This window comes from Plectrocnemia conspersa, unplaced genomic scaffold, assembly GCF_051122295.1.
Source record: "Plectrocnemia conspersa isolate PC_06_02 unplaced genomic scaffold, ASM5112229v1 ptg000010l, whole genome shotgun sequence".
Taxonomy (NCBI): domain Eukaryota; kingdom Metazoa; phylum Arthropoda; class Insecta; order Trichoptera; family Polycentropodidae; genus Plectrocnemia; species Plectrocnemia conspersa.
The window spans coordinates 21,192,874-21,214,964 of record NW_028277174.1 but is presented as its reverse complement, the minus strand read 5'-3'; the positions used below and the strand labels follow the sequence as shown (position 1 = coordinate 21,214,964).

The following is a 22,091-nucleotide window of genomic DNA, read 5'->3' as shown; positions in this document are numbered from 1 at the left end:
TTATAAAAGCCATTTTGCTCCAAACAATAGTTGTTATTGTCCTTAATTATCTTGTATGCTACGCTTCTATATCGACATTGTCTATCTTTCAGCAACAAAAACCCTTTGATGTTGACTTCAATTAGCAATGACTGTATATTTTCTATATAGAGTATATCTACAGTAAAAATATAAAGTATTTATATATTGTATATATATTATATATAAATCGCTTTATGTCGCTGGCTTAATTTTACACCCCAATTCTTCGAATCCGTCGACCGTTAAATCCCTAGTCTTATGGTATTATGTATATGAAAATCAATCCGTAATCCCTGTTAATACTAATTCGAATCGTATCTTCTGAGACTGTCTCGGGCTATTAATGGATCAGCGATTTTATTATTACGGTATTAATATTTGTTGCAGATCTCTTGATTAGATTTGTTAATTTATAAATCAACGTTGCTTAACCCTTTATAAAATAGGCACGAATCAGAAGAACATTTGAGAAGCATTGCTTTAGAACTCCGTCTCCCCGAAGTATTGATTGAACCCCCGCCCATAAACTGTCGACGCGAACGGTACACTACCCCATCAACCTGCTAGGATAACGCTGAAGGCCTTTTCACACAGGTGAACGGCGTCAGCTATTTCTGGAAAATCGTTTTTCATTATCAGTCCAGCTTGCCCGCGGTCAAGTCCTCCTTAATATTTTCACGGCGTTCCGTTAATCATCCTTTTTTCTGTCAATTTTACTTGTGCAGAATAAGGCGCTCGTTCGTTTAGTGAGGAGCTCGCGAAGATTCAATTTAACGCAAATCCAATAAAGATGTACATAGCATCTTGAGAGAGAAAGGGAGTCTTGAAAGCCCCGGGGTCTTGCGGCGTATCTCTGGAAAGCTCGCGTCTCGTCATTTTTTTTAACGCGACACAAAAGTGAAAATTGCTAACGAAGCTTTCGCTACGCTGATAATAATGCATTTAACGTACAATAAAATACGACCTTTTCGAAACCAATATCCATTGACATCATTTATAAAGGGTGAAACGCCTCTTTAGTCCTCGAGAGACAATCCATGAATATTGTATACATATGAGGTCCGTTACGATTCCATTTACGAGACCCACGATTTCTCGTTCAATACATATTTTACCCCTATGTCTCTTCGCACGAGAAGTATTGCTTTTAAAGCGTTTTACGAAAATATATCTCCTACGATCGAGACTTTAAATATTCACGTACGTGTGTGTGTAGCGACAGATAAAATTCCCACGAGCGCACATGGCAGCCTCCGAATGTCCGGAGTGAAATTATCCCGGGATTGTCCTTTTTGTGAAAGGACGCGGAATGATACATGCCGGTTGGAAAGAAGCGGGTCGCATCCACGAGAGTATTTTCTCGCTTTGTAGAACCTCAAAAGACTTTAATGTCCGCCACCTTAACTGTCGCGGCTGATCCCCGAGGCCTTTGTGGGACACCGGGAGAACCTTTTTGTGGATTCCCTCCTTGGATTGTGGTCACATGTGACACCGATCGCCGGAAGTGATTCGGCGCCCATCTTCCGCGTGCATGTACGTGTACGTGTTGGTGTGTGTAATAATATATTTTACATCGCTTTTTGCGACACCCCGCCAGGATATTTTATGACCGCTTCCAAGCCGATTACCTGAGACGAGGGCGCCCTCTCACAAAGCCCTATTTCGTTCGTAATTCGATTGCGATAACAACGGTGGGCTCCATAATCACGGGAGAAAACTGTATTATGTAAAAATGACGTACTTTGACAAAATCGTATTAGGGTGCTGTATAAAACGTGTCACTTTATTATTCCAAATACTTATAATACCAGTTCACCCCTTTTGTAATTATTTCTATGCTAAATATTAAATTCCTTTACATACATTTAAGATAGTGGTTGCTATTTTGCTAGTGGCATTAGTAGTGGAGCAAATTATTTGGATATGTAAGAGCTCTGCACATAAGTCGTTTAGTACTTTTCGTATAGCTATGCTTTTTATATCTCAATATTTTAATCAAGAGTTAAAAACATTTTAAAACGCCACTTTGCTTGTTTTTATACAACAAAGTTCAAACATAAATCTATCAACTCAATAAAAACATTTTGTCTAGACGTACTTTTGTGAAACTTTAACATGAATATAATTTTAATTATTAGTCAAAAATTATATTAACATTAAGTAATTACTAAATGTGGTACTACCCATAACACAGCTACTAGTTTCTAGTTTTGTTTGAATGTAATTAATTATAATATTCCTGTAGTTATAATACGATCACAATAATTCATCGGTTCTTTAAAGGATATATATGTACTGGCTCTCTAATCTCTGCGGATGCAGTTCTATCGGTTAGATTTGGATCATTTGAAATTTAAATTGATGAGTCACCCCTTATCTAATTTTTTTATTAAGCGGTTTGCCGCGTTGTTGCCACACTTGTATCGCACCGTAATTGTTTTTCACCAATTTTATGTGACTTGTAATGATACTAAGTGGCAGATTTTCACTTAGTTGAATAAGACGTTCGTATTCGTATTAATAAGCAACAATAGTATTTAATTATTTCATGCAGATTTGTAATAATCATTATTGTATTCAGGCGCGCACGGTGAGATATATTCCTTTTCGCTCGCTAGCGTGTTAAATGACGAGAGTGAGTGAGAGATAAGGGCGTGCATGCGTTCCGCACGCCCATTTCTTTTCACTCACTTTTGTCACTACACGAGCGAGCGAAAGGAATGTATCTCACCGTACGCGCCTGGTTGTATTACGCATTATGCTGTCGACAAAATCTTTACTTATTTTTTTTGTACAAGTTACAATTTGCTTATATTTAACGCTTAAACTTAACATTATCGAATATATACATGCATGTATGCATAAAAAAATATGTGAAATAGTAAAACAATTAAAAAATATTAAAATTAGCAGAAAACTATACAATAACAATTTATTTATAAATGTATAGCATTAGAGACACCTTCACTATATAATATAAAAACAAATGCCTTCATACAAATTCCTAATGTTCTACCTTGGTAATGTCGATTCTAAAATTTATGACAATATTAAAAGGTGGTTTAGAAAGCACAGCTAAAAATTTATTTGTATTATGCATAGAATTTATTGAATAATCATTTTTTTTTCGAGATCGTCTTCTAGATACTGGCTTCGATAAATACATGTCTTGTATGTTATTTTATATTATAAAAATGTTTAAACAAATTCATTCGAGTGATTTTATCAACATTTTTAAAACATCGTAACCTACGACATTTGTAAAATAAATAATAATATTTAGTTATTTGATACATTTATAGTGAATATAATGTAACAAATATTTTGGCAAAATACTGTATGATTTTATATATTTATTTTATATTAACATGAGATAAAAAAACATTTCATTGGGTATTTTGTTACCTAAAATTCGACAAAATGTAAATGGTAGCGGTAAAATAAACCAACAGATACAATATTATTTGTAGATAAAAATATTTCAGTTAATTTTTTTTATAAAAAATTATATGGTTTCATATTTTACGATTTTTACTGTTAAAATATACAATACTTGAGTAAATGCAATCATTTCCAATATTTTTTGCATAAATATAGACTTAAATAAATATTCTTATCCATATGATTTATATGAGTTATATTAATTATTTGTTATATTAATCGAAGAATTTTCTATTTTAAAATGTAAAATGTTAAACAATCACAACCGAATAACTCAAATGACGATCTGTAACTGTATTTTTCAAATTTAAAATGCATCTGATCAGAAATTATTTCTATATGTTGCGTAGTTTTTTATTCCTTTTTTTCATAATCTAATAAATTAGTATCCCGTCGATATTTAAGAAAACTAAATTTTGTTTATGTAACAGAAACATATACACGCACTGAATATCGAATATATATGCACGTGATGCGTTTGCTCTTGTGTTTTTGTGACGTTTTTGTAATATGAGCTGCTCAATTCTCCTATGTAAAAAAAGGGTCGACAGTTTTACACATCATCACATTTTATTTTCTACTTAATTCCACTCTTGTGTCTGTGACCAACTCGCATTTGACAAAAACGAGGAATGTAAAACTTTTTATATGAAACTATTTATATATATACACGAAATATAAAAATAATATAATATTGATTATTTTAACCTTTTTAGTGCCAAGCGAAATTTGGCAGGCTAATAATGCCCATCATTTTTTTTGCATATATTAATGTTTTTATAAATATATTTTTAAAAAAATATTTCTGAAAAAAAATTTTTTTTTGTAAATATTTCTGAATTTTTTTTAAGGGGGCTTAGCCCTAGGGGTCGTTGACCTCGCGTCCAATGAGACTCTTGTGTGAATCTAGATGGACTTTTATTAAGTGATATTTACATGTGACAAATGGATGATTAACGGCGTGACGTTTCTCCCGACTGCGGTGAGGTGGCGCATTTGCATATTTGATAATAAATATGATAAAAAGTCTTATGAAACCGTTAACGACATCCGGATGCAATTAGTAAGGTGGGGAAAAATAGACAAATGGGTACCGCACGAACTGACTGAAAGGTAAAAACAGCGCGCTTCAAAGTCTGTTCTTCATTTGTTCTCAGTGTAATAAGCAACCATTTTGGAAAATATAATGATTATATACAATGACCTAAAATATATTCAAAACATGTTTGCATCCCAAAAAAATTTTTGTGACAGTATAAGGGAATTATTGTTCAGTCTTTTCTTAAGCGAAACAAGACTTTCAGCAGAATTCTTGATAAATTAATACCTTGCATAGAATATTAACCATAAAAAATCCAATGCTGGTACAAATTTGGAACGATATTGTTCTATGATATTACGAAATCTTAAACTTCAATAATTACGGTTTTAAAATAAATTGAATATGCCTCATTATTGAGTGCGTTTGGTGTTGCCATCATCAGTACGACGTCTTCTGGTTGGCGACCCGAGATCAACTGAACTGGCGTGACTCAATTGCTATTTCTAGCCCCTGATAAAATGAGGAGTTTCTTATAAGCCTTAATCTGACTCGTTTAACCCTAATAATATGTAGCTAACTCCGTACAAATGATCGTTTAATTTCATAATACAGTGAAATTTCTTTAAATTACTTAATTACCAGTATAACGAATCTTCGATTTGTCTCCGAAAAGCTTTCATACAAAATGTTTTCATTGTAACGAAGACTGATCTCAGTATAACGAAATATTTGGATCTGAATTTAAGAATAACGTTACAACTTGAGACAATATTTCTCCGAATTCAGTTTGTTCTTGACATTTTTTTTATAAAACATTTTTTTAACAATTTTTATTGTATTCATTACAGTATTCTTAAAAATAGACAAAAAAAAATTTGTCACTCTTATAAGAGGTTATTTTGATGCTGTAGTAATATGGTAATTAAAAATATATCATCTTTCTTACATTCAATATAACGAAATTTTTCTTCGGTCGTTAATTGGTTCGGTAATAATTGATTTGCCTTGAAAATAAAAAAAAAGCAATTTTCTTATTTGTTTGTTTCTTTATCAATATTTTTAATACGAAAGTCCATTATTTACGGATAGTTTTGAGACTTTGAGAGTAGGATGTCAGTGTGTAGGTAGAATAGCTTTAATTTTGCAACATAATGTTATAAATAAACCTCTTTGCTTTTTAAGGTAAATTCAAATAATCGGAATATATTGCGCGGCCAAGTTAAAGAAAATTGCAAATTTCAAAATAAAGTGCAAAAAACGAAATTTTCACCATTTTTTTCAAATAATCAATCGCCACAAAAAAATCTTGAGTACAAACCGTTTTTTTCACACAACTTTTACTAGATGCATTTTGTTTTTATTGTTTTTTTTTGCACGGAAACTCCACAATTAGGGTTTAAATAAATCATGTAGTCGTTAAACTAATTTGGCATAGGAGCTACTTTGAAGGTTTAAGTTATATGGCAAACTACTTGAAGGCATTTTATTGCTTGCGTAGGCGAAGTTGAATTTACCGAAAAGGAGTGTGAATTTTGTCAATATTTTACTGTAAGCAATAAAACTACTTTCTTAGCATAAACACATTAAATATTTATAAATTGAATAGGAATGTATAAAGTAAGGCTTTGAGATATTTTTTCGACTGGCATTGATCTATTTGTGCCGTGGAGCACAATTTGTTTCGATAATTGAAAAAATGTGACGTTGTAAATTGATTTTTTTTATTGGTAATTAATAAAACTAGATGCGTCTCTTAAAAATAATATTCCCGTTACGGTACCGGAAAATTATTATAAAAATGACACGACTTATGCAGTAACCCAATATATATTTCTCTTTTTATGATTACCTTATCGCCTCTGAAACACTCTTGAAACTTTCGCGAATTCGTGCATATTTAATGACAGCTCTCATTATTCCTAAATTAATTTTACAATGTTCCAGACGCCCGGGATTCGAGAAAGTCGTCTTTGATTAAATATGCATGAAGAGTTCGCCCGGGCGCAGTGGAAAAAGAACCATCAGAATCTATTTTCCAGTGCAAAAACTGTCATTACTACGTGATATTGCAACGTCGGAGCGTTTTGCATGTAAAAATAGAGCGAATTTGCATTGCAAAATCACCGAGATCGTTTATAGAGTCAAATTGTGTGCACGGCTCAATTATTTTTTCGGCGTTATTCATAATTGTGTTTTTTTTTTAATGCGCTGGTAAATGTTTGCCAGGTTAATTGGGCTATTAGCTTAAATACATTTGACACTCCATTACTTCGGCTTAGGAGCGTCTGCGCGAAGGGGCCAAAAATCATAAGATGCGACAGCGTGGATCAAAAGGGAATGTAAAAAATTACGTTAAAGACATACATACGGCGATGCGGATAAGACAGGCGTTTGGCTGAATAAAAAAAGCGAGAGGGGCCTTTGTAGCGTAAAAGACGAAAACGAACCGAATTAATACTATGGGACGAAAATTTCCTCCCCAGGCACGCGCCAAGGCCGCCCGCGTCACTTTATTACACGCGTCTATTTCGTCCTCGACGGACGCGATGAAACGTAATTAGATAGGACAAAAAAAAGGTTTACGATCCCGCCGTGACGGGACCATTAAAGGGGGAAAACGTCTCGGGTCCGTGCGTCTCTCACGTCTTTCGGAGAGTGGGTTTTTAGCAGTTTATTTATTAAAATATATTATATGTAGGTTTATAAATGCGCCGCTCCGCTCTCAAATTTATCCTTTACAAATTTCGCCATTAGGGCAGCGCCATCTGCTAAAAGAAACCCCTGCGGAGCTTTTAAAGAGTAAAAGTGCGACGGAAAAGCTCGATGGACGCGAGGGCTTGCCTTTTTTACAACCTTTAAAGCAGCGGTTCTCGGATAATTTCAAAGATTTAAGACGCTTTTTATTATTATTTCATAATAGCCCCCCGAGCACCGAGTACCAGTTAACGAATGTCGTTCTTTTTTTCTTTTGTACTTACACCATGCGAAGTATTGGATTCGTTGCGTTTTTAATACAATAACATTTCGATAAAATCACATTTTTTCTCCCACTACACGGCGTATTTATAAGTGTAGATTAATTCTCACACAAATATATACATTAGGCTGTCTCCTATACAGGCTAAAAATATGTTTTACGTAATCCGATACGCATACCCTCTTGATTTATTCTATTTAACCCTAGACACTCATTAGTGAATTATCAGCTTTCTGTGATAACGTTAACCTGTGCCGAATTAATGACAAATACAAAATAAGCCCTCTGGATCCCGGGTGACATTCAGTCATTTACTTTCTGTATGAAATTTAGAAACATGGAATATGCTTTTGCAAATTTCTGATTGATAAATCTGAGTTTGTTCCATATGTTATTCCATATGTCATAAAGATTTTTAGTGTCGTTTTTAAGGCGGTCGGTGAGAGCAAAAATATGTTCCATGTTTAAAAAAATTTAAATTAGTCGTCTTAACACTTGACCGACCGATAAAAAACAGTATCAAAAAACATGATAACTTTTGAATTAAAAGGAAAAAAAAACAGTTTTGACTTGTATTGGTACATATGTTAAAAATATTTTGGATCTCGATATAAATAAAATTTTAAAAAACGCTAGTTTTGAGGATTTCTTGACAAAATGTTTATTATCACGGCGTCACGTTCAAATTTAACAGCTGCGAATAAACCCAAACCTAATCTAAACGTATATAATAACGGTATAATGGTTAATTTGTTTGGGTTTGAATGGTGCCGTGATAAAACTTAAGTATAAAAATTTAGTTAAAATAATATAATTGCTTAAATAATTTTTCTGTACATTCCTATTATCGATGATGAAATTAATTTTATAATAATATGTACTTGTTTATACATTTTACTTACTTATAAATAATTATAAATGACATTTTTTAAGTAGATTCGTTACAGAAATTTATTCATGGGGTGTTCACTGTTTTGACTATATGCTTTAAAATTTAAGCAAGCTAAGAGCGAACGAGCGGCAACGAGTGAGCGTTGGTCAGAACAGTGAACACCCCATGAATACAACAAAACAGGTTCTTGCTGGAATTGTAGCCAATTTTCACATGCTGTATATAAATAAATAAAAAAAAAATAGAATTAATTTGACTCCCAATAACAGGAAAGTACCATGAAATTCACTTTTTATTTAAGTTTAAATTTAATTTCATTTGTTTTTCTTAAGAACCGCGCCACGCATTATTTTTCAGTGTAACATAATCAATACATTTCGTCAATTAAGTCTCAAAACCAGCATTTTTTTATTGAGTTTCAAAATATTCAGTTTTTTATAAATATTTTTTCAAATTATAAATAGAACAAAGTAGAATGAAATAAATTTTGTGATTTTAATTTTGCTCTTATGCGACCCACAAATTAAAAACTACTGATAAATGTATTTTAACATATCGATGGCTTAAAGTGTATTATTGCTAACTCCATATTTGACAACTTTACAGGAGAAACAAAAAACCAAATATCTCAATATCTCAAATTTGTAGTTCTTAATTAGAGATTTTAGAAATGTGTATTTCGATTAAAAGTACAATATGCCATTGTTAAGTCATTTTTCCAAAAAAAATATTCAAAAGTTATCATATTTCACGCAGCGAAAAAATACACGTCAATCGAGTGTTAACAAGACTTTTGCGCGTGCGCCCAATTCCTTCAGTGTTTTTGTGCAAGCTCGGCGGTGGCCATAAAATCAAGCAGTACCTAATAAAACTCTTTGTAATCGATGAAATTACAGAAATTACAAACTATTCCAAGTGAATATTGTGCGGCTGTGGACTCTATTTAAATTTGTATCTGTTTTATATCAATACGAATAATGTTTATGTTTTTGTCTCTCTCGGGTAATTCATTATGGCGCTATTTTTTTGGCATACCAAGTTGTAGTCTTTCAATGTACTTGCGTGCACAAATACACGCAGAATTTGCGTGTAAATAGAGGTAAAGAAGAACATATGTTATATATTTTTAAATAAATAAAACAGTATAAATATATAAATAAATAAAATTAAATAATACACGTAGAGCAAGGCAAGGATGTGTACTTTCACATACCGATATCCCCTTCAGGGTGACCGGCCAATTAAAGGGCAGAAATTTAAGAGCATGTGAAGATGACGCGTAAACTATGTTGTGCACTAATTGTTTAAAATAAATGGAGTAGATGTAGAACTAGCAAATATATAATAGATATATTATATGATATAATATATTATGTTTATTATCCACTTCCTTTATAAAAAAAATCATTATACATTTTTTTAAATATGATATTTAAGGAATATAAAGATATTTTAATTTCTTAACTCACTATTGACAAAATACATTACAACAATTTTGGAGTAAACAGCAGTTTTCTTTAAAGATACATATCCATAAAATTGAAAATATTTACTTTTTATTTTTAATATATAAAAATTTATAATTTGCAAATGTCTAACAACCTCGAAACTACGTTTATTTCAGTTAACGCCTTGGGGTCTTCAAAGTCCGGTTTTTTCAAACTTTCGACACGTATCAAATTTTCAGTCCCCGAAGTTAAAGATAATCTCCTTTGTTCTGAACGGTCGCTCTCGGGCACACCTACCTGTATTGGCTCCGGATGTTTCGTTTCGATCGGTCCCCGAGGACGAAATAGCACATCTCTGGATTGTTTACCCCCGGAAAATACGTGGGGTGATAGGAGTGGCCGATAATTTATGGCCTCGCCGTGTTTTGTCTCCTCGGAAGTAGGCAGCTTATCGCAGCTGTTTTTGCGCGTGCTTCAAAAAAAAGAAAATACGCAAAAATGTCCACCGCCGACAAACAGCGAGAAGAAAATGTGTCGTTCGTCGTTTTCCCGGGGATTTTCCTTCGAATCTCCCGGGGCAATCGGCTCGGCTCGGCTTTTTATCATTTCTCTCAACTTCGCCGCGTAATCTGTCGGGATTAAAGTCTGTTTTTTTCCGAGTCGGAAAAACCTCACATCTCGCGCGCGCTAGAAGACGCGCGTGCCCGTGATGAATACGTCTTTTGCGCCCTTATCAGTATTCAGGCCAAACGGCGGACGCGAAGTAGACTCGGTTAAAAGCCTCCAAAGTCGTTATCTTTACCTGCGGCCAATTTTTCTCACACCGCCAAAGTTTGCGGAAAAACAGCGCACGGATTAAACGAGACGATTTTTCCCGCACGACGTCCGTTTTCCCGAACGTTTTCCCGGAAATCGCCCTTATCGCGAAACGTGTCTTCCTAATTCCTTTGTTTTTTCGACGCACATAAAACATAATCCTATTAATTCGCATTTTAAACTTTCGTAATAAAAGTTGAGCGATTTTGGTTCGCTACATAAATCTGCAGGATTAACGATTTTTTAATGCTAGTAATGCGTTTGAGACGTAATAAAAAAATCGTGAATTTTCGCAGTTAACAAATCTCTGACATTATACTTTCTTGCCAAAAATATGACTATTTGGAAATATTTTACACACTTTTATTACTATTATTATTATTTATTATTTTATTAATTTATTTAGCTTAATAGCTAATCTTTACATCTAACAAATTTAGTAAACATATATAAAAATATATAAAAAATACATAACAGAAAGAAAAAATGAAAATATACAATAATAAAGTCTTAATATTATAATTTATTTCTATATGTACGAAGGTGTTTTTTTATTCCATTTATGAAACCCGTTATATTTTTGCTGTTTCGGATTTCTCTTGGAAGACTATTATATAAATCAAAACCTCCGTACATAATTCCCCTAGCCGTACTCGTTTTCTTATACCTAATTATCTTTAAATTTTCTCTATTTCTAGTATTATATTTATGTACATCTGTATTTCTTATTAAATACTTATTAAAATATTCATGTAACTTATTATTTTCTAATTTATATATAAATACTAAAACATTCATACTCAATATTTCTTGAACATTCAACCATTCTAATATATCAATCATACTTTTACAATTAGTTAATCTATTTTTATTTAAGATTACTCTCATTGCCCTATTTTGTAATTTTTGCAACATTTGTTTGTCTAATTTATTTAACATATTTAATAGTGTTGCACAATAATTAAAATGGGGCAATATTAAATTATTTTTTTTGTATTTATACTTAATATATTTCTTAATCTAGATAATAAACCTATTTTTCTACTAATTTTTTTTAATATGTAATTACAATGTTCTTTAAAATTTAATTTTGTATCAACAATTACTCCTAAATATTTTATATTATCCACTATTTCTATACTAGAGTTATTTATTACTATTTTGGTACTATTATCTAACACATTTTTATAATTAATAAACATACATTTAGTTTTATTCTCATTTAATTTAAGTACATTATTCTTTAACCATATTTCTAATATACTTAATTTATTATTTAAATTATTTACAATTTCTTTAATGTTATCACCTATGCAATACATTAATGTGTCATCCGCAAATAGATGAATTTTACATTTTTTCACGTTATTAACTATATCATTAATATACAAAACAAAAAAAATACCATATTGATATCTATAAAATATAAAATAGAATGTATTATGCGTCTATATATTATATATAATAGATAGTCGTACATTACTATGTAAGTCGTAAGTATAAAATATGTACATATTACTTTCATCATATTTCCGTTTTAACCTGTTCATTAGCGACACTTAATATTAGATTTGAAAGAATTAGTCAACTGGTTACCATGTCTTCCTTTTGTTAAAAAGTTGCTATATTTAACCAAAAATTCATAGATAGTTTTTGAATAATATTTAAATTCTATAATAAGAAGGACAATTACATATGTAAAAATGACATTTTTACGCAACTTTAATCAATTTATATTTCCAAAACTATTACGTGAATAATATAAAAATAGGTATGACTCAGATTTGATAAAAAATTTAATCAATACAACAATGAAATAGATAATAATTTTGCAGACTTGTTTCCTCTAGAGTTTAGACAGCAGTATGCTGAATACATAACACATGTTTAAGATTTTTAATCAGATTTGTAAAAAAATATTAGCACGGCCAACCAATTTAACAATTTTGACAACTGTCGACAGGCTAATCACAGTCAGCTGTTTTATCGGTCCAGATCAGACACCCGTGCCAAAAACAATATATGTCATTAATTTCATGCGCACCGAGTACGAAAGATAGTCCTTCTTTATCACTTGCCTGTTAATATGAAAACAAACACGTTTAATAACTTAATTTCTTATTTATTATTATTCTTTTATTTTTACTAATTTTTTGCGGAACATAATTTTGAAAACCCTGATCTATGTATATCATTAATGGTTAAAAAGTCTACTGTGAAGCCATTCTAATTCGCCTGCCTTACACTTAAATAATACGAAAATATTATTATTGCGCGGTCAATTAATCACTTTCAAGTATTTATTTTGGATAATAGCAGATTCCTAGTACGATAGCGCAATGGTATAAGTCATGCTCATTGAGTTGAAAGTCGTGAATTAGAACACATTAACCTACAATTAGAGATTCTAATCTTATTATTCAGATACCGAGTATATTCACCCGTGTTTCAACTATGCGTTATTTGGTTATTTGTTCAACTAACTAACCAACACTATTTTTTAATTTTGCGTTGTGTGACTTTGCGCCATATAATATCAGAAAAACTTGAAACAGTTTATTTTTGCTTTTCTCTGTGACCAAGTATCGCACCTTTTATAATGCTGACTTGAGACATATCTGGCGAATCGCATATGAGAATGTTTGCGAGCCAATTGCATCGCTTCTTGGAAATTTATTCACGCCTAAAGTGACAGGGTTCAAATGGTCACTCTTACGATCTGTAACCAAAAAGTGGAATATCAATATTGGTATCAATATTGGTAGAATGTATTGTCTAGCGCGCGTCTTTTCCAAACAAAGAGTATTTTTTTGGCGGTACTTATGTCTCGGAACGGATGTACTATTAGATGGTCCATGTAATATTTACAATTATTGAAAAATATTATTAACGTCGCAAATATGAGCCAGTATTACTTATCCAACGTACAACACAACAGATACCGTATTCGAGAAACCAGTATAAGATCATCCTCTTACTTTGTTTAGCTCACTTTGCGACTGATTTTGTTGCGCAGTAAATCGCTTGCTACCTGACAAAGGTGCCGACTATTTAAGAAGAACAGCAGATAATAAGTAATTGCTGCAACAAATCACCCGCAGGGACTAAACAATTTTTGGTATTTCACATTGCCTTTTTTAAACTTTCCCTACTTGAAAAGTTATCTAAAGTTATATATTTAAATCAATTACGTTATAAAGTTTTATCTCATCAAAAATTCCAACTAGTTTCAAAGCTAGCACAACTTCCCTTAAAACGTGGAACGTGGTTTAAGTATAAGCAAAATATTAATTTATTTTAATGTTTTCTCAACATATTTTTTTAATAAAATCTGCTATAAATCTTTTTACTTATAAATTGCCATTTAAAATATTTATAACATTTAATGTGCAATGAGTTTGCGATTTTTAGGTTTTTACATTATTTGATTTACTATTTACATAGGTCCCTGCTTAAAACATAAGTGACCTCTCATTATCCACCCTATTCAATTCACCTGATATACATGTGATTATCACTCGTTCTAAATATGTTTAGCTTTACTATATGATTAGACCAAAGTTTGCTCAAAAAAAATGTAGGAGTTCCTACATATTTTTTTAGTAAAATGCAACAATTGAACAAAAGTGTTTTGCCTAACAAAAAGTTTGAATACACGAGAATTTGCAGAGAGACTAAATATATAATAGCCACCATGTACCTTTATTTATTCATGATTTTCGAATTGGCATTGACTCTTTCATTGTATATTATACGTATGACCACAATGGTTTCGCTTATAAATGATTCCACGGAAGACTTTATTAGCGGAATTTTAGATAAAGCAGGGTTCAACATTGGTCTAAATAATAAAAATATTTGTGTTCATGATTAAAGTTACATGTGATTATGTGGAGTGTTATGGTTTCCTATAGATGCCTGTATGTTAGCTGTTTACTCTGACCGGCATCTTCTTACATTTTAGGTCCTGTCTTTTTATGTTTTGAATTTATTACATTTGTGTTTTTATATTCGTTTTACAGAAGGACCGTTCCAATCCGATGCCCTGTTAGTACCAGAAAGCTGTCTGTTTGATCACATCCACAACCAGAGCCACTGCTGGCAATTCGGAAGATGGAACGTAACTGCCGGACACGCCTGCTTAGATAGGGGCCTCCAACTCAGAAGCTTCGCCATGCTTCTGCCATGTGGAATCAGCCTTTTCTCAGGAGTCGAATTCGTGTGCTGCCCGAAACACTTCAAAGGTAAGAGCTTTATAACTACTATCGATTCTTCGAATTGCCATAAAAAATTACTCACTCACGTGCATTTTTCTGACCAAATTCAAGGTTTAGAATCCACGTTGAAAGCAATAATAAAGCATATATAAACCAAATTTTGACCAATAGGAGAGCGCAAAAAACAATTATCCCATCTCAGAAGTCAAAAATCCACGTCAAAAGCAATAAAATCGTGTCGGCGCCGTCGCAGTGGGAACGCTCGTTACCGAGCGTTCCCACTGCGACGGCGCCGACACGATTTTATTGCTTTTGCCGTGAATTTTTGACTTCTGAGAAGTGATAATTGTTTTTGCGCCCTCCTATTGACCAAAATTCGGTTTGAATATACTTTGACCAATGCTCTTATTATATCAGAAGTGGTTAGAATATACTTTTATATCTATGGAGCAATATGCTAGATGAGTTGGCTTAATTTGTATTTTAGACTTAACTTAATCAAAGTTCTAAAATTAATTAGTTTTAGGGTTTTCATAAGATTAGGTTTTGGTTTGAACAGCAAATGGACGTTTCGCAACTGTCAAATTGATTTCATAGACATTTATGAACAGCATATAATTTCACTGGCGCCTATCAGTTAAATTATATTTTCGCTAATATAAATATACAGGCTTGGCCGTATTAATGGGGCACCCATATAGATGTGTTATATCTTGAAAAAAGATGAAAATATAGATAAAAAAAACCGATCGAGATTGTTTATTTTAAGCTTATTTTTAATATTTTGTAGGCCCACCCTTAGCTTTAATTACAGCTGCAACCCTTTTTGGCATACTCTCAACTAATAACTTGCAGGTGGACAGAGACAATTTTTTCTATTCCATCTGCAATTTTTTCACGAATCAAGATTCGATCTTCCTGGATAGTTGTCTTTCTTTTTCTTCCAGTTTTTGGCTTTGATTTGAAATAACCACATTAGTAAAACCGTTTCGAAGCATTTTGGATAGCGTTAATGTGTTCACTAATTTCCGATTGATTTAGTCCTTGCGAATGCAATAAAATTATATTCGTTGTTTTACCTTCACTTAAATCGCGAGTTTTTAGCAATTTTTAAATGTCTATATTATTAAATAAAAATAATTATAAAGACAAATAAAAGCCAAAATCACGCAACTGAACATAACGGTCGCTTAGACGGGACTGAAGATAAGACACCCGACCGCATTATAAATTATAATCGCTCCGACGCTTTGCTGTTCAGATTCGAACGGAACAACCACTTAATTGCCATGAAGTTTTAAATTAAATAAATTTTCATCCAAATACATTCACATAGCAGCCCCTAATAAAAATAATGCTGAGCCAAAATTGATTCACTAGAGTTTTGTTTTGCCCGAATCGAACGGCGACCGACCCCATCAAAACCGTTCGCTTAACACCCTCGAATAGGTCTTGTGTTTTTCCATACTGCTACAAAACACACCCCAGAATAAGTAAGGGTGTCACAGTAAGAAAAAAATCCAAAGCTGCGGTTGAAATAAGATACAGTGTCGATATTATCTCTGGCGTGTGTTTGTGTCACACGATCTTGTTGGTCGTAGTGTAGGGTTTTACGATTACTCACGCGCCCTATATAGGTATATCTACGTGCAAATATTTTGTGCGTACATACCGTATCGTATTATGTACATATATTATACTAAATCTGATATTGACTTTCCGCTGCGGTTTAACGCTTGTTTGAACACTCCCTGGAGCGCAATGGAAAATATTTTCATTAAAGACATTAATATGCCAATATTTGGCGACGCTTGTGGAATTTCAAATGAAAAATTAGGCACTTGCTAGATTATACGCATGTTTAAAGTATAATTTAATATTGCTTATATTCAAAGTAAAAATTGTGTTTCAATATACCTCAAGTTATATTAGGAACATTATAAAATTTCATAGAATACAGCTCTGCCAAAATAATGAAGCATCGTATTAAATATGTTATATACCTAATGATTTCAAAACATATTTTTATCATGTATCAAGAAATAATTACAGGTATATTTAAAATATATAAAATATTTTGTAAAATAAAATTAGCTGCTACTCGTTTATTATCAAAATATCAGTCAAAATTGCTTTGCGCGATCCGTACAAAAAAAAAACAACCTTTTTGATTGGCGATTACTAAGCTAAAATTGAGTTTTTCATACATTTTTATATCGCCCGTTTCGCTGAAGTTATCTATTGAGGCGCCGTGTACCAGTTTTTATACGTGTGGGCCCTCCGGAGGGAGATTTAGTACTCGCCCATTTTTGCTCCCACGTCGAATTCGACGGTCTGAGTGTTACTGATATTGAACAGGATACGACCTGTGTTTTAGAACAAGTGCTTTCTTTACTATTGCATACTTTAATATACACTAGGCGGCATAAAAATAAGTCTCGTAGTTGACCTAATTTATTCGTTGTATGAATTTGTATAAATACTTTGAATTCAATAAAACTGTCATCAGTTATGTTGCAGTTTTTCAACATTTTCTTAACTTCAAATAAAAACACAAATCAACTAATAAATAAGTTTGAAACAAAACCGTTTTATATAAATAGATATGGTTTAAATCGCGTTGTTAGACATTTGTACTTGGAAGCTGCGACGTGCAACAGTATAAAATTTGATATGCGCTCTGGCGCAGCTCTATAACTTAGTACTAATGTGACATGGTTGCGCGCGCATGTAGCCGCGCTTATAAAGGTTGTTCTGTACGAAAAGGTCGTAACTTTGAATATAGGTACGACATAAATTTCTGAAATAAAAATGTTACTCGAATATATGGTATAAAATGCTCCATTACTGAGATAATATTTTTTTACTGAACTATGAAAGATGTTACTGTAAAATAAGAACTGATTAATATGCTAAGATTTCGTGAAATGATATTTACAATAATTTAATATTCGTTATAAAAAACCTCTTAATATGCAGGACATAAGTACATACCTTTTCATGTTAGTTTCTTGGTATTTATACAATTATTTACATTCTTGTATAATATATTATTATTAAAATACATTATTCTTTCATCACATGAAATTCTTCCTCGTATCTTGAAAAAAAAATACAAATTCTTATCGTATGGTTTACATTTATATGAAAACATTGACTCTTGTTTCATTTAGCTGTAAAATCCTTGTCATATCATTATTAAGGCATTGATTCATGCATTCTCAATGTTTTTCTGACCAGCAAATATTTGAGAGAGTCAATGTTTAAATAATTCCTAGAGTCGGTCATAAAACTTTTATTGTCAAACAATGTTTCCGTGTTAATCATTATTTTCGCTCTTTTTTAACTACTGCTTTAAAAAATATTTTTTTTCTTTTTTTTAATAAAAAAAAACATTTTATGTGATTCTTGAGAAATCTTAAAAACTTCTCAAAAAATAATAAATTATTATTTCGCATTTTTGGCAGCAGAGTAATGACGAGTGGCGATTAGATACAAATTGCGCCTCTGCAGTAGTATGTATTTAACGTATTTATATTTGGTTATGAATTAGACCGGCGGATGAGGCGCCGCCGGTTGTCATGTTCCGTCGCGGTTACCCAAAGAATGTTGTTGCTCTCGCCGCCGCCACGTCAATATTGTACCGCTTAACTTGTGATCAAATAAATTGGCCCTTACATTTTTCCCTTGCAATTTATAATTATGAATAGAGACAGTTATCTTGACATTGGCGAATGTGTAGGTGTTGCTTTATACGCGGTAAGGTGGGTGGAGCGAGTGTTTTATTAAATTGAGCGATAAAGGCACAGAAAGCGAATGTTAAAATTATCGAGAAGGAACATTCTAGCTGATTGGGTTGAATCCTTGTCTCACGAGTAAGAACAAATCTTTACATTAATCATTGGATGTTCATAGTCTCTATTTTTGATTCGCTATGACAATAACGTGAATGAAAGCGATGTTTTATTCAATGGTAGCAGTTGAGCATCTTGAAATCTATGCACACTTGCTTTCAATAAATTCCACAAAAGTCACAAATTAGCAGATTATCGTAAATTTTTAGAGACACTAATGCCAGTTCACATAACTTTTAGAACTATTCTCTTTGTGTAAAGCTGAGATGTTTACAATCTCCTCTTATACACATATGTATATTTAAACCATTTTCGCATCTAGTATTATCTGAATAATACAACGTTACTATGAACATATGTATTTTATAAGTTATGAATGAAAGCAGTATTTTAAAGTCTCGAGTACGGAAGCAATACTATTGTATTTTATATCGATGCAGGAATAATATTTCATGCGTACCGCTTCGCGTATTGTATTCCAACCTAAAATATATGCAACATCTCCATTGTTTTGCCACGATCCACCGTATATCCATATTAAATATGATATTACATACTTTACCTTTATTGACTATGAAATACGTTTTTATTAAATTTAATAATATGCCTAGAATTATTTCCTTTGGCAAAATCGATGCTGAAATTAAGCAATATGCCTTGTGCTTTAAAACTTTATCGTGTTATAAAGCGCAAGAATTAGTACCTATATAAAATATTATACCAAAATATATTAATGTATATGTTGCTTTATATATATTTGTTTATTTTGCGGTATCATAAAAACCTTTATATTTTTAAAATGCAAAAGCATAATATGAAATATAAGCATACGTATAATATATTATAAAATAAAATTTAAAGTTAGTCGTAGAAAATCTTTTTCTTACGTTTGCTTATTGAAGCTTCTCTTGCTTTAACATTAAATAGAAATATATTCGTCTGTGATGAAATTAAAAAAAATGCCTCATCCATAAATCTTCAATTCGCTCTGCAGCACACCAACGTTCCAATCAATTTCAAATTGAAAATTTCACGTACGTACAATCTACGTTGTGCATTTCGTACACCTACTATAAATCCCGGGGACATATAATTCACGGGTGCAAACAAAACGTGCCATTTGCATATTTTCCGTTCGGACGCGTCAAGTAATTGACTCTAATTGTTTTTACTCCCTGTGCCGTTGCAAATATTTCCCACTGCATTTATCTCGAATACACATGCAATTGCGATCAATCAAACGTCCGCTCTAACAACGGCATAATTAATGTTGAAAAAATATATGTATAAAATACACATATTATAAAATGCGTTTAAAATATCATAATTGTATTGAACATTTTATTTCAGTAATTTGACTGCCATTGTTTTAGATTTTATATCAATCTGAAACACGACTATTAAAATTATACTATTGCATTTTTTTAAATATATATGGCGCCGAGAATGCTCAGCTTCGTTATGAGGAGCAATTTATTGGCGATTTGCTAGCTCTTAGCGTTCTTTGGTATAGCTCTAATCTGGAATCCTGTACAAGTCGTATCCGAATTTTTATCGTAGTGCCTTTTAATTAGGAACGTTTGGATACAATGCATTGTATTATCGGCGTAGCGTCTACTCAATGAAGCACTTTTTTGGGTTGCTAAGGGGTGGTATTGACAACCCGTCAATGCTCAGCTGCAAGCTTTATAGTGTCCTAGAGAGTTCGGCGCCAGTCGACCACACGCTGGAGTTCGCCGTAAACAGTGTGGGAGAGGGCAGGACTCCTCTTGAATTTGAATCCCAAACTCTCAGACTACCCATCAGAGGTAGCGTCCTTTGGACTACCAATGACGGGTAAAGCATAGCATATATACGCAAGCTGGCCAAAGGGCTTAGTTCCTTAAGGAATTTCAGGAAAACCGAGTCGAACAATGAAGAAGCGACACGAAATGCATATGCAAGCAAAGCAAATGCTATGCAGGCAGTCTAATGCGCTCGATATAAATACTAATGAGATCCTTAAAAATAACATTACTACGGGGGTGGATCCCGCTCATCCAGTCCTAAAAACTCTGGATGCCGCCCATTGGGTTGGACTCGTAGGGCCAAACTACTAGTAACGGCAGTGGTTTAAGCACATGGATAAATGTAGTAACTCTCTCTGTCCTAGAGAGTCGCGATCGCGTCCTTTATTCTTACCCGTGCAGCCTGAATGTTAGTACTTAAAAACGCTTTTCTTGCATGCATCATTCAACTCTTGTCAAACACAATATAGCTATGAGGAGCAAGAAGAAAATATGGGGTTGTGCTCATTTATTTTAAGTATAAATCATAGTTATTTTATTTTATTTTTTATTAGTATAATATAATTTTTCTTGTGAATATTTAATAATATGTTTGTTAAAAAGTGTGTGTGTATGCTTTTGTATGTAACTCGAGAATTTCTCTAAAAAAATGGCAAATCAAAAATGCTCATTTCTCGAGAAATTTTATAAAGCATTTTTCATTATATAAAATTAAATTTTTACGAATATTTTTAAAAGGTTTACAACCACTGCCCTTTTTATAACGCTGCATAAAGTCGGGCTTGTGTAAAATTGTTTACAAATTTTTAACACTTAAACTCGCCGTATTTTTGGTTAAGTGATAAAAGAAGACACTCAGATAAAAAAAAAACCTTTCCGAAGGTGTTCGTGCCATATATTTTAAAATATGCATACTTTCTCGAAAGGTCGAAAGTATTTGAATTATTAACAGTTTTTTTGCTATTTTCTATTTCTCTAATCGGCTGGCGGCTTTATTGTTGCTTCGGTGATCTAAGAATCATATGTTTGAAAATATGAATACTTTTTTGGAAGATCGAAAGTATTTGATTAACCAACAATTTTTTTTGCAATTTTCTATTACTCTACCCGGCCGGCGGTTTTATCTTTGCTTTGGTGATCTAAAAATCCGCTCCCATAATCATAAATTACGCATGGGAATCGGCAGAATTAGGGATTCCAATCCCGGGCTAAAATTTTGATCCCGGGATTTCGGTATTGCATTTAGTCGATCCCGGGATCCCGGGACCAGTCCCGGGATAATTTTCATGTTATTTTATCGATAAAAATAATTTAAAATGAATAATACAATATATTTTTACATCTGTTTTTTATAACGTACAATGTATAAAGTACGTATAATTTTAGTCTTGGACTTAAAATAGAAAATAATATAATAAAAATAAGAAAGGGAAGGTCTTATATATTTATTTGAGAAGAAAAAAATGAACTTTTGACAATGTATGTATATACTATGTACATTCATAGACACAATTAATTGAAAACATTATTTTGAATAAAACTCACGAAGTAACATCAAAGCATCAAGTGTTTTATCATTTAGCCTTGATCTGATTT

General features: G+C 32.4%; 1 protein-coding gene across 2 annotated transcripts in view; it reads left to right on the top strand.

Annotated features, from left to right (window-relative positions):
- Positions 1-22,091, top strand: part of Appl (amyloid-beta-like protein) — a 237,073-nt gene that overhangs the window by 181,044 nt on the left and 33,938 nt on the right. For both annotated transcript variants that reach the window (XM_088195805.1, XM_088195804.1), the window contains exon 4: positions 14,660-14,881. In XM_088195805.1, coding sequence (XP_088051931.1) covers positions 14,660-14,881 — 222 coding nt within the window. The remainder of the gene's footprint in view (positions 1-14,659; positions 14,882-22,091) is intronic.